Consider the following 13,912-nt stretch of genomic DNA (forward strand, 5'->3'; position numbering starts at 1 on the left):
AAGGGGGAGGCTCTGCCTTGCACCTGGCAGATGTCTGAACCTGGAGTGAGGCTTCACTTATTTGTGGTGGCAGAAGTGGTGGTACGTTGCTTCCAGCTTTGGTCCTCACTTTCTGCTGCTCAGGCAGTTTGTGAGTGGCAGTGATGTTACCAAAAATTTGGTAAAATAAAAAAGTTCTTAACACCAGTGTAGCATTAAGAAGCAAGCATTCTTTATTTTGCCAGATGCACAGGGGAATAGCTTTTCCCAAAGCCATGCATTTTGAGTACAAGGAAGTTCCTGTTTATATACTATATTTTATGTACATACATATTGATTGATTGTGCCAGAATATGATAATAATTTCCCTGAAATCATTGACGTATTTTCCCTCCCTTTGTGCATGTGTTCTTCTGTCCTGGGGGTCTCTCTGGTGGGTCCCTGCTGGCTGTAGATCCTCATGTTCCAGTCACGCTGAGTTGGCAGGGCGCAGGGGCTGGTGAACTTGCAGTTCTCCTTCTTACACAGTGGACATTGTGCAGTTCCATAGGCCAGTAATTTTTGGAGAGGAAGCACTGTGTTAGCTCACCAGGTGAAGACAATTTTTCATCTGGTAACAGTGGGTGCTTGGGATATACTGGGACTGCCATTGCTGCTCTTGGGACATGATGGCAGGTGGTGGCTTCAGTCTTTCCTCTGTTCGCATCAAGAGCTGTAAGTGCACCCAGCTCTTCTAGCGGTTTTTTGTGTGTTTGGAATTCTGCCAAAATTTCTTTTCAGAACATTGTTATGACCCAGAGCACTCTGCAGCAGAGTCCAGTTTTCTCTTCTACCGTGGCTGGTTGCTGTTGTTCTGAGGTAGCTCATGCTCCTAAGGCTCCCCCAAAGATGTGCGGAGTGAGCAACCCACTTGAAACTGTGCTTGGCAAGTCTGACTTCTCCAGAGCATAGGTTCCTGAGGTAAGATCAGTTACATTTTTAAGTAAACCAGTGAGGGAGAAGCATGTAGCTTTCTGTATTTTTAAAAAATATTCTGTGCTTATATCATAGATACCTATAACAGATTTAACAAGATAATTAATTGAAAAAAGTATTTCTTGGCCCTGGCCTTGAAGATGTCCAGATGGCAAGAGGCTATTTTGAAGGCTGTTACTTCACAGCAGCTAATGCAAACACATTGATGCTAGCTTCTGGTAAGTCTGTGGTACATTGTAGTCATATGCACAGCTTCAGTTTGGACTAATCGTGTCTGTAGTTGCTGTCAGCCCAAACTCAGGTTCTTCCATTTTAGCAAAAGTACATGCCTGTCTTCTATTTGCAGTAGTGTAATAGAAAACTGGTCCTAAAATTTTAACAAAAAATATTTCTATCAAAAACTTTCAAGATGCTTGCTCTGTATTTCTGCATTTTGACTGGTTACAAATCAGACTTCCTAACAGTACAATCTACACTGTCTTAAGTATTTTCGTAAAGGTAAAATCTTACTTGGATGCCGAAACATTTTCTTAATCATATGCAATTGCTAATTATCAGAGACAAAGTTATTTCTCAACTGTAACTGAGAATGGAAGATTTGTAGGTACTAGATTTGAACTCATGTAGTAATTCTCAACTGTCCTATTATGATATGCATTTGAGAGGGACAGAGAAAGGAGAGTAGTGCTTCAGCAGTAGGAAACTCTTTTCTATTTAGAATAAAGCAAAGCCTGCCTTCTGTGACTGATTTTTATGGAAGAGTATGTGGTTTTAGTCTCTTTGTCCTTATACATTAAGTTATTTTGTCCTTATAAGTAAGTCATACAGCAAATATGTTCATGCTGAATGCAATGGAAGTAAGAATTAACACTGATTTTATTTGGACCTTCAACAAATACTCATTACAAATTAATGTAGATGTACAAGACGCGTGTTCAAGGGGAAGATGCCACTGAACTGCAGTGATGTATTACCTATGCTCACCAATGATGATGTAATACTATTAAATAATGCTGAATTATTGCCATTACATCGTCAACTTAAGCCACCCTTCATCAAAATGTGTTTTGATAAATGTGCTGGACTAACAAGGATTGCATTCAGATACGGGAAGCGATGCTGTTAGTTCCAGTGTAGCTACTTCAGGGTGTCCTGGCAGTTTCAGGCACAGGAAGGAAAGTAAATACACCAACAAAGATTCTGCAGAGCATGTGGAGGAGGAAGTCAACAATGACCATTTTGGAATTGAAGAGGACAGAATTAGTGGGCTTCTATCACGGGATGGCCAATAGCTTATGAAAGTAATAGGAACATTGCTACCAGTGTGTCAGTGGTCTGGATGCTGGCAGTGTTATATGCTGTACATGGCCAAAATACTGAATGAAGATGGAAGAGTTAAGGTAGAGTTGAAGCCTTCCTCTCAGTGAAACTCTCATTAATCAGTTCACTTAAAAAGGAAAGCAGCTGCTTGGAGCATTAAACTTGAAGGCAGACATGAATGCAGTGTGAAAATTATAATGTATTTCAGGTCAAATTTTTTGTATAATACTGACATTGAAATCGCTTAGTAAGGGGAAGTGCGGATATGTGTAAATTCAGGGGTTATCAAAGAAAATGTAAAAACACTAAAATGCATATAGTTATGAGTGAAACTAGCAAGAGGAGTGTAGGAGTGCTATAATGTCAAGGGAAGGGAGAAGTGGACAGTGTGAGGGGATTTTTGATTTTTCATTTTTTTTTTAATTATTGGAGGAATTGAGGGAGGGTTGATGGTTAACTCGCTTTGGGTAGGGATTGTTTTACTGTGTAATGGCTTAATGCAGTAGGTTAGTGCTGCTCTCTTGATAAGAGATTTATCTGTTACCATCTTTTTGTCTAAGGCCTGGCTCATTTTGCTGCTTTAGAAAGCATATTTCTTGTATGCCGTTTCTTTGTTTAAAAGCCTGTGTACTATGAAAAGAAAATTGGAGTTCTAGACAGCTTGCCTTAATTCCAGTATTTTGTGAAAACTGTGGTACCTTCAAGGCTCCTGTTGGGGGGCAAAGATGGGAGGAGGGATCATTCCAGGGATCACACATGCTCACGATTTCACTGGCAGTTTTGATAGTATTTACTGCCTAATTTAGCTTTTCAACAGACAACTCCAACATTATTTTAAATATGTCTTGGTGTTAATTGTGCAGGAAAAATAATGAAATCGTAAGTGAATTCTTAGAGTGGAGATTCTGACTATAGTACTGAGTAAATCCACTCTGCTTTCTTGTCAGTCAGGCAAAATATTACATTTCAGGGAAGGGCTTAGTACAAGATTCTGTTGTTGTGTAGGATTGCATCTCCTCTAGCCTCTAGTATCAAGATATCTTAGACTTTCAGATGTCTGAGGGAGATAAAAACAGAGTAAAATATAGATTACTGTAAAGGACAAATAGTAAAGGTGGCTGTTAGAATGCCCTGCACATAAGGGACGGACAATATTAGCTCTCGGTATTTTGGATCTAACACACATTTGCAACAATAAGTAAGTACAAGCAATAGTAATAGCACTTCTCATATATCTTTGTCCTCCTAGACTAAATTGTCTTGTTATTTAAATCTTCCTGGCTTGGGATCCAGACTTAAACAAAACAATGTTAATTTGTGTACTAAATGCTAATGATTGCCTTCAGTCCTTTTTCTTGGGAGGCTCAAGTGGGATTCATACAAAATGGAAATTAGTGCAGGCTTGGAGGTGTCTAGTGTCTGATAGTGGATTTTGAGTTTTAACCCACTGTATTATGGTTCTGACCAGGACAGAGTTAATTTTTTTACGGTACTGGGTGCTGTGGTGTGTGCTGTAGTCCTGGCTACTGGGGAGTCTGAGCCCAAGAGTTCTGGGCTGCCGTGTGCTGTGCTGAGTGGGCAAGGCCAAGACTCAAATTCCCATTCATTCCCATTCATCTCATTGCTAGGGAGGTGAGGGGAAGGGTCTCCTTCTCTTGCCCCCAAGAATAAAAGCGTTTCCTTTCTGATCCTGGAGAAGGTCTGGTAGGTAGAGGGTCTGTCCACTATTGTTTTTTGTTGTCCTGACTTGCTGAGCATTTTTGCATGTAAATAACCCTCTCTTTGTGTACATGCTTGTGTTCAGTGTTGTTGCTGTTCCTGTTTTCTTATCTCACTGGTGAAATGTCCCTACCTCAATCCTTTCTCTCTGCCTTTTGTGTGTCCCACTAGAGTGGGAGGGAAGCAGCTTACGATTTTCTTTTTTATTTGGAACACTAAGATGGGGAATACCATTCCTAAGCCACAGCACCCTGTGAGAAGGTGCACTTCCTAACCTAAGAGTGATGATGTTCCCCAGTTTTAGAACAAACTTTGATAGAATGAACCTTTTCTTTCTTGAAGGGATCAGGGGAAGACCTACTGCTTTTTAAATATTGGTTTCTGTGAGATAAAATGCCCTAATATTATTCTATGGTGATAAAGTTGAAAATTACTTAACATAATTTTCCTGATGGCTAGTTCTAGAGTGGATTGATATAGGGTTTCTGAAGGAGTTACATGTATTTTATGTCTACTTGACAAAATAGGTATTGCTGAAGCATTTTGATGATTGCTTGTTTGGAGCTATCTGGATGTTGCTGGAAGTCTGGAAACTTCTGGATCTCAGCACTAGGAAATGTTTGATTTAACCTTCTCTGACAATTTCGTCTTACCAGTGTCGGAGAAGGAGAGCCAAAAGGAAGGAAAGGCATAGACCTCTTTTTATGTAGAAATCATTAAAGAAGTAAAACATACCTATTTAAATGGAAGGTTTGTATAACTTAGGGTTTTTTTCAGTCACTTTTTAATTCTCTTTTTCCTGTCCAGATAAGAAGGAATTAACCTTTTGAGGTGATAGATACAAAGCTCTCTCTGACTGCAAATGTCACTGGTGTATTTCAGGAGTGATATCAATGGAATATCAAAGAAGTGTATATTGCAACCAATGCCTTAAGCTTTTTATGACACCCTTTTAGTTGAGCATGATGGGAGCCTATGCAAAAAGGGAACCAAAATTTGATAGAAAGAGGCAGAGAGAGCAGATGGGTGATTAATTCAGGTTTTCCAGTTCTGGGAAATGTTGTCCTAGATAATTGGACAAGAAACCATTGATTTGTTGTACATTTTTCTTCAAGTCTTGGGCAGGCTGTTAGCAAATTGGGTGAAAAAATGTTTATGGGTTCTGCTTTACCGGTGTAACAAAAAACAATAGCACATTTGGAAGACTGTTTGGAAAGTGTTAAAAGACTATGCTGTGCTGCTGCTTGGGAACTTCTAGCTTCCAAGACAGTCACTTCCCAGAGACCTCTGCACCTCTCTGTGGATCTACTGTTAAAATAAAGTTGTGAAGCTGAGGCATTTGATTTCTTGGCAAACCTGTGCCGATTTACCAGGGTACACACTCTGTGTCAGTGGTCATGCACATGGCCGTTGCACAGCTGTCTGAGATTACAAGATTAATGAGGTGAAATAAATGTTTAGGCCATGTGGTTTGGAGATGTTTTTCATTTGCTCTGTTCAGTCAAGATCTTGCATTGTGCTTTGGAACTCAGATTCGATTAAAAATAAAAAGTCTTCTGAATTGTTGCTTTGCATCAGCTTGTTGGTCTTCCAAGAGAAGTCAGTTGCTTTAGTAATGTTATTGTGTCACTTTTGCATAGTTTGCAGGGAAAAGTAAAAACTTAAGGTGGACATATTGCCAAGACCAGTATATATAGCTTGTTGTCCTGTTTCTTGAAAGAGGATGAAAGTCAGCAGAAATTAACAGTATTGATACATGCTTGTCATCCTGATATATATAATTCCCTAAATATTCTCCTTGATGCTAGTTTGTAGCTCAGGCTGCATGAGCTGGAGGTGTGGTCTGCCTCATTAGTACCTGCAGGGAGACAATCCTGCCTGTGGCATCATGCTGTGATGGGGGAGTGTGACCCAGTGTGGCCCTGGGCTCACGGTGTCCTGCCACAGCAAGAAGACACCACTGAGCAGAGAGCACAGGCACTGAGAATCCCACGTGAGTCCTCCCCTTGCTTGCGACACAGGATAATCATTCTTGGGAATTGAGGGATATGTATTAGGTAGATTGTGAGGAGTTCTGGAATAGAAGCAGAATAGTCCTCATCCACAAAATGGTGTAATTGTCCACATGGTGTCTTGTTCCAGTAAATCTCACTTTGTCCGTCAGACTCAGAACCTTATTCTTTGAAGGGGTGAATAGAGGAATATTTTCTTGTCTTCATTTTTTCAGAGTTTAAGTTTCTTTTGGTTCAGAACTAACATTCTAGATGTTTGTATCTGTTGTTGCTTTAAATGTGTTTCTATGTAGGAAAAAGGTGCAGTTTTGAGAACAGAGAACTGTATCTAGTGGAAGGACTAGCAACGGAATGGCAGGAATTCTGTTGGAGTCAACTGTGGCCAGAACTGCAGTGAAAGATGTGGCGAGAGTGTTACAGTAAAGTGTCCATTGCATTGCCTCAACTGCAGCATTTCATGTTCTAACTCATTCTTTCTGACCTTGACAGGCAAATATTTGCTTCCCAGTGCAACTGGACAGCAGCTGTGGCAGCCTGTAGAAACTACTAACCTTGTTCGGATGCGCTACCAAACACTTGGACAGTCAGCGCCTTCACTCACTGCTAGCTTGGTGAGTAATGTTTTTTCAGTACTAGAAATGTACCAAAAAATTCTGTCTCTCTGTTGGTGGGAGGATGGGGATCAAATCAGTCTACTCCAGACCAATGTCTCCTCCTTAAGCTGCATTTTTAAAGTACCTAATGCATGCCTACACACAGCATTACTTAATATGTTGAGTGCAGCAGAATAGCATTCATGGTAGCAGTAACTCAGAACTGGGTTACTGGATTTTGCATAAAGCCTGAGCTGAATATTGCATCAAAATAGCTGTTTGAATTTAAATGGTTTCTTTTCTTAAAAAAAGGCATGCAGTAGAAGGCAACTGTCCTTTCTCCTGAGCATTCTTTTGTGTCAGTGTCTGCTTCCGCTTTCTGAAGTACTTTGCCCTCCTGAGGAATAGATGTGTGAAGCATGAGTATAATGAAGTCTTTTGGATAAATTGATAAGGGAAAAGAAAGGGGTAGAGATTCCTCATACACTTGAACTTTCAACTTTTTAGTTTCAAGCATCTATTTTACTGCTTTTTGTTTCTGTATATTAGTATCTTAAGAATTATTGAAATTTAATGCAGTGCCCTGTGTACTAGCCTATACTTTTCTTCGTAGAATTATGGTAATATATTTCTTGTATAAAGAAAGAAAAAAAATTATTAATGCTTTGGCTCTCCCCTTCTTGTTTTTCCTTTTGCGGGTCATTAAAACTTTGTTGATCCATATCTACATTTTAGGAGAAGCTTATTCTGTGATTTGTTTTGGGTTTTTGAAACATACTTTCAGGTTGAAAGCAGCTATGGTCAACCAATGTTGAACAGATGTCACCATGACACTTTTTCTTATCATACTGATAGGTAGATGGCTGGTTTCTCCGTGATCTATCTGAAGTAATGTTTCACATGCAGCAAATCTTCACCTGTAAATCTAATCCTGGCTTGGTGGTAGTGCTGTTTGTGACTCTTTAGGGCAGATACGAACTTTCTTTGTTTTTTTTTTTCAGGATTCCACACTTACTGCAAACATTTAATTCTATTGGAAGTTCTGTGCTTTGAGCCCTTATATTTTCCAGGGAATTAAGTGTCAACCTATGTATTTTGTTAATTGTGAATGAAGTATTTGGATTATGTAAATTTGTAATGACCAAGAAAGTAGATGAATGGTGAGAAATTAATTTAAACTGTATCAAACCCACGTTTTTTCTTCTTTTCTGTATTTGGGAATAAAAAAATATTTTTTCCAAATTAACTAGATTTAAAAAGGGCTCTGTTGCTGTTTGATGGTCTATTTCTGTCTGCACAATTATTGGGGGCATGCTGCTAGCAATATTGTGCTTTTGTTTTGCTGTGCTGCTTAAATTATAGGAAGAGGAAGATGCGGCACCATTTGGACAGTAAGTTCTTTAAATGGTCATAAAACAATAGACTGATGAAAAATTCAGTGAGTCTTGCTTCCTTAAGGGCCTTTAACTCATCACCTATATAGTTTTATGGCATATCTGTCTACCACAGACTTCTTCCTTCCTGTCTCTCCACATCTTTTATCTGTGCCTGACTGCAGTTTCTTTCATGCTGTTGCAAAAGCAGGCAAGAGCCATTGAATCAGATCTGAGCAGATTGTGCACAGGGTGGAGGTGTAGATTCCTCAGAAGTATTTATTTCTTATCTGGAACTGCTGATCAGACTTGCCTCCTCAGGAGGTTAATGCTAGTGTCACATAGGCAGAGCTCTTCTTAAGCCTCCTTTGACAAATACTTTGCTGTCAGGCTTTTGAAGGGCTCTGGTCTTCCCTTGAAAGGGGCCATAAGTTAGGGATCACTCCCGCTCCTTGCATGCTTTTCTCTTCCCCTTGCAACTGTGATTTGTCAGAGTTGAATTCGGGAGGCCTGTTGTTAGATTCTAGTAATTGGGAGTTTTAGTCATAATTAGAAGAGAGTTTATCCTTATGTTGAAGAGATTAAGAGTTTTCATGTAGCTATTCACAGTCTGAGTTGAAATTACTTCAAATGTATTGTCTTGCTCATCTGAGAAATGATTAGTCTGTTATTAATTCTTTTACTAGAACTGATCATTCTCACTTGGGTTGATATGTGGCTGAAATGGATCTGTCTGAGTAGTGATTATGAGCTAATATACACAAGAATGACAAGTGAACAGGTCAAAGATACATGCTAGTGTTTAGTACAATTGAAAACAGGGTACAAAAGACGTAATTTTTCTTGTTCTGTCAATAATTTATTAAAAAATCACAAAATCTCACACTGGTTCACAGGTATAAAACCTTTCTGTGGGAAACGATTGATTTTTTTTTTTTTTACAGAATATTGATTAAAAATGGTCTGCAGGTATTGCTTTAGGGCAGAGTTCGATAGTTGGGCATGATTCACTCGTGTAGTATAGGCAGCTGGACTATAAATTAAAAATTCAGTTTCCATGTAAACTCACAGAACTGGGTTAAAAATGTATAGGAGAAGACTGATTTTGTGATGACTGGGTAGTGTATTGGATTTGGTATTAATAATTAATTCACAGAATCACTGAATAATCTAAGTTGGAAGGGGCACAAAAGGATCATAAAGCCCATCTCTTGGCCCTGCAGAGGACAGCCCCGTAAATCATACCATGTGCCTGAGAGCGTTGTTCAGTGAACGCTTCTTGAACTCTGTCAGGCTGGTGCTGTGACTGCTGTCTTGGGAGCCTGTTCTAGTGCCCTGCCACCCTCTGGGTGAGGAACCTTTTCCTGGTGGTGATAAACCTACCCTGTTTTAATTTGGGGCCATTTCCTTGGATCTAGAGATAAGAGATCACTGCCAGCCCCTCCTCTTGCCCTCAAGGGGAAGTTGTGACTGCAATGAGATCTCCCCACAGTTCACAGGCAGCTAAGTCATAGTTGTGTTACTCTTCAATTTCTGTTATGAGCATTTTGAACTGTCCATGACAGACAGATTCTGTCATGGTGAAACAGACAATGGGAGTCTGCACAGAGAATTACTCTAGAGTTAAAAACATTAAGAAAATGATGCAGAATGTCTTCAACACTGAATAGAAAAGGAAAGCTGAGTTGAGGAGTGGTTCTGCTTTGGGATGTTTTTATGGGTCATGTTGGTCTGGTCAGTCTCTTCCTCTCTATGGTCAGTAATATGTGCTCCTGGAAGGCAATTCAGTGTGTGTCTTAGTGCTGAGTTTTGCAGGAGTGTAGGGAAGCTGTGGTAGATCTAGTTTATCTGACTCCTTGCCTTGTAGGCTGTCAGTCATCTCACTCGACTTCAGGCATCACTCAGGGCAGGATGTATTGGGAGTTAATGTGATGTTGCTACCTCATTCAGTGTCCAAAGTTTAGGGGCCATTCTCCTGTTCTCTACCAGTCCCCTGCCACTCCATAAGTGTTTTCAAATACCATTTGTAAACTTACTGTTTTGACTTTTCCATTTATTACTGTGAGAAGAATTTTTGGAAAATGCTTCAAAATAAATTGAAATAAAGCCAATTTTGTTAAGTTCTCATTATAATAAGCTGATATGCTTTAAATTATGATAACAAATCTGAAACTGAGCAATTAATTACTGTTCTGTAGGCGAAACGGTATTTTGTGTGACACAGATTGAATAAAATCCTAGAATGAAATTAATGTTTTCTTGTTAGCTTCATATATAAAAGCAATGGAAACCTAAAGTGTCTCTATGATACATAATGATAAATGTGTAGATGAAAGGAAGTAATTTGCCCAAATTAACTGGGCAAAATTTCTTCCAATTTGGCTTTGTCATGGTTTAGTGTCAAACTCCTGATATGGGTTTTATTGGTTTATTGCTTGTTTGGCTGTATGGTGTTCTTTTTCCTAATTTAAAAAAAAGTAATCTCTTACTTTAAGGAGCAGGAAGTCTTTAGTTTTGTTTATCTTTGTGCCACAGGAAAGGTTTCTCACAGTCCAGAGAGCTTTCTGAAACAGCATATTTCATGACTACTTTATGGTAACTTGCCCTGTGAAATATTCACATAATAAAAATATGCTATAACAAAGATCCTCAAATGAAACATGTAGATTATAATACACTTGGCTTTTAAATTCAGTCAGGATTGGATGTGTGATTTCAGCTTTATGGCTGAGCTTAGATTGGCTATGCCTTCTGTTGTATGAGATGAGTATACAGCATGAAGTAATTCAGGCTCTGAAAGGCATATAGTTCTTGGCAATGTGCAAATCACCAGTGAAATGACTATTAGTTTAATAATGGATCATCTTTTAGTACTTGGAAATAGTTTCTAGTAACATTAAAACTAGAAAAGCATTAAAACTTGCCTTTGTGAATGGTTTATGTGCTTTCCTACTAAGCAGTGAAGTGATGTTTAATCTTCGTATGACTGGAAACATTTGCTACTTTTTAGCATAATACTTACTTTATTTTTTACAGGATTTACCTCTTGATTTCTTCCCCCTCCAAACCAGGCATCACCCTGCAAACTGCCTCCCCTGAAACAAGAGAAGACTGAATTTGCAAACATCTGCACTTTGGTTGCTTTTTATTGCCATTTTATCAGTGTTAATTTGCAAGAATGGCCTTATGGAAACTGGAGGGGGCTAATTATATAAAGTACTGGTTTATAAGTTGGATTGCGGAAAAGAAAAAACCTAAGAAATGTTCAATGTCTAGGAAAAACAGTTGTACTTCTTCAGAAAGAGCTTTGCCTCTTCCTTTCTTTTAAATAGTATAATACTGAAAATGAGTAAGTGTGTCTTTGTTAAATATGCCATTAACTTCAGCTAAATTGACATAATGTTGACAGTTATTATGAGAACTGTTTCAAAACTAATTATGCTAATTAGAACTTAACTAGCAGTAATTGCATGTATTCAAACAGAGCACCAACACCCTTTTGTGTGTTTTATTCCCCAGATGTAAGACAGCCATTTGTTGTCTGAGAAGCTGCAAAATTACAGCATAGATAATAAATGATTGTGAACAAATAAAATACATTCTTTAGAAGCACTAATTGGTTAGATAAGTGAATGACAGTATCAATTGTGGTTAGTCAACCCACATAATTTAAAAAAGGCTTTTATTGAAATGTTTTATTTTGGAATTGTAGGAAATTTTTCAAATTGCTAATTGTGTTTGATTTTATCTAATGAATATCAGGTATAGCTGAACTTATTTTTAAGTAAACTTCCTTGAAAGCAAAAGGAAACTGCATCTGAAACTTTGGTCATTTTAAGTTTTAGTTTTTTCAGGGATTTTAGTTCTTTTCCAGGGATTCAGGTTTTCAGTATTTGAGTGTGAGCAGCTAATTAATACTCTGAAAATTAATGCAGAGCAAGTGCAATGATGGCACTTGTAAGAAGCACAAAAACTATGTAATAGAAATTTGCCAGAGTAGCTAATCTTGGCTTATTATCTTGAATCTCTCCAAAATAGTTAGCTAGACTTCAGAAACACTGTCTGAACTGAGGAAATTGCTTGAATGCTAAACCACTGTATAAAGTTGAAAACCATATTCTTGTTTAACTTAAAATAGGCTTAACATCTAAGAGTAATTACTGAAAATCTTTTTAAAATGTGAGGATTTTATTCCTATGAAATGCTGAAATTGTCAAGTAGTGATAGCAGGTTTTCTGTGCTTCAATTACTTCTAACTTTTAAGACTAGTGAGTTCTTCTCCCCTGTGTATTTTATTCCATTAATTCCTTACCCATGAATATGTATTTGCATTCATATTTCTTTGTATTTGCCTTTTTGCAAGTACTTAATTGCAGTTCTAATCCAGTAGATAGATCTAATTTAGTAGTAGCAAAAGGTAGGTGAACATGCATCCTCCTAGGCATGCCTGTAATGCTTCATATTTGTACAAAAGGCTGGAATGGACCTGGTCCACAGCTATGGAACTATAATACTTGGAAAAGCTGATGCAAGAAGTTGGTGACTGGGTATTCTTTTTCATAAATATAAATATATCTCTACCTAAATCTATCGTTGTTTTTTAAAATAGTCATGGTGTACTTCAGTTTAAAACAAAACTGTAGATTCAGTTGCTTGACAGAATTCTAAATACTGAATCCTTTCCTAAGTCACCTGACTAAAGCTAGTAGTTTTATTCATTCTTACACTTTCTTACTTGTTCTTGGGTGTGGATAAAATACAGACATGGGAATGACTGGGGTTAGCATTTCTCCCAGAGAGAGCTTGTGATTTCTCAGAACTGAGAACACAGCTTGTGCTGCAAATTATCATTAGTTAAAGAATAATGGGAAAAGTAATATAATAACCATCTCTCAGAGTAGACTAACATGGGTTAAAAAGTCTTAAGAGCATATGCAGTGTGTTTTTCAAAAATACCTCCTTTGTGGTGAAGTAAGTCACTTCTCGTCGGCCTCAGTTAGCTTCCAGCTGACATGATGTACTGGGCATGAGAGAGAACTGAAAGGGGATAGATATTGCACAGTTTATTGGAGTTGAACGTATGTATAACCCTTTTCTGTGTCCTGTTGATGATACAGAATGAGTCAAGATCAAATACATGTAGGAGCTAAGCAATACATCCCTGTTTTGCATGAATGCCATGTTTTTTGTTTTCCAGGTGTCCCATCTAATAATCTTCTTCCTTCATGGGAGACTTACCCTGAATGGTGAAAAGGCTCACTAGGACGGGTTTCTAATTCTAGGTAATCAAGAATCTAGGGCTGTTAAAATTATAGTCGGCTGAGGATGCCTTTGTTCTTCTAGGTTTTTGTTTGGTTTGTAGGACCCACACAGCTGAGATTGGTAAGATAGGTTAAATATAGTGCCTCACCTCTGGAACTGAAGCTTCTGACTGTGTGTTAGTAGTGGCTCTGAATAAGGGCTTATTCTTGTCTGCTGTAATATTTGCGTTGTCTGTGTGTGGTGATGGTAATCTTAAAATGTCATCTAGAATTGTGTTGCTAGTGTCACTTAGAAAGCGGGAAAAGTGGGAAGTGTTACAAAAGTGAGACTGTGAACTTTTCACCCAGGTAGAATCGGCCACATGAGAAACAAGAGTAGTGGTGTTTGGCAGTAAAACTACATGACCAGGAGAAATCAATGTGTAATCACTTATAGTGTTTGAAGTTTAGATGCCTTTCTGGGAATAAAACTTCCTTGGCTTCTTGTTGGACTTTACTTAGAGGATAACTGCATAAAACTATAATCTGTGATTAACAAGGGATAAAACTCCGGAATATAGTGATGAACTTCTTTGGCCTTAGATCAAAAGTTTCTGCAACTCCTTAAAAGATTTATAGATGTGGAAATGGAAGGGAGATAAAGAGGTTAGAAAGGACATGAAGAGCAGGAAAAAAACTGG

General features: G+C 38.3%; 1 protein-coding gene across 7 annotated transcripts in view; it reads left to right on the forward strand.

Annotated features, from left to right (window-relative positions):
- Positions 1–13,912, forward strand: part of MAST4 (microtubule associated serine/threonine kinase family member 4) — a 290,337-nt gene that overhangs the window by 70,974 nt on the left and 205,451 nt on the right. For all 7 annotated transcript variants that reach the window (XM_033085236.2, XM_033085235.2, XM_033085237.2 and 4 more), the window contains exon 3: positions 6,495–6,616. In XM_033085236.2, coding sequence (XP_032941127.1) covers positions 6,495–6,616 — 122 coding nt within the window. The remainder of the gene's footprint in view (positions 1–6,494; positions 6,617–13,912) is intronic.

This window comes from Catharus ustulatus, chromosome Z (genome assembly GCF_009819885.2).
Source record: "Catharus ustulatus isolate bCatUst1 chromosome Z, bCatUst1.pri.v2, whole genome shotgun sequence".
In the NCBI taxonomy this organism is placed as follows: domain Eukaryota; kingdom Metazoa; phylum Chordata; class Aves; order Passeriformes; family Turdidae; genus Catharus; species Catharus ustulatus.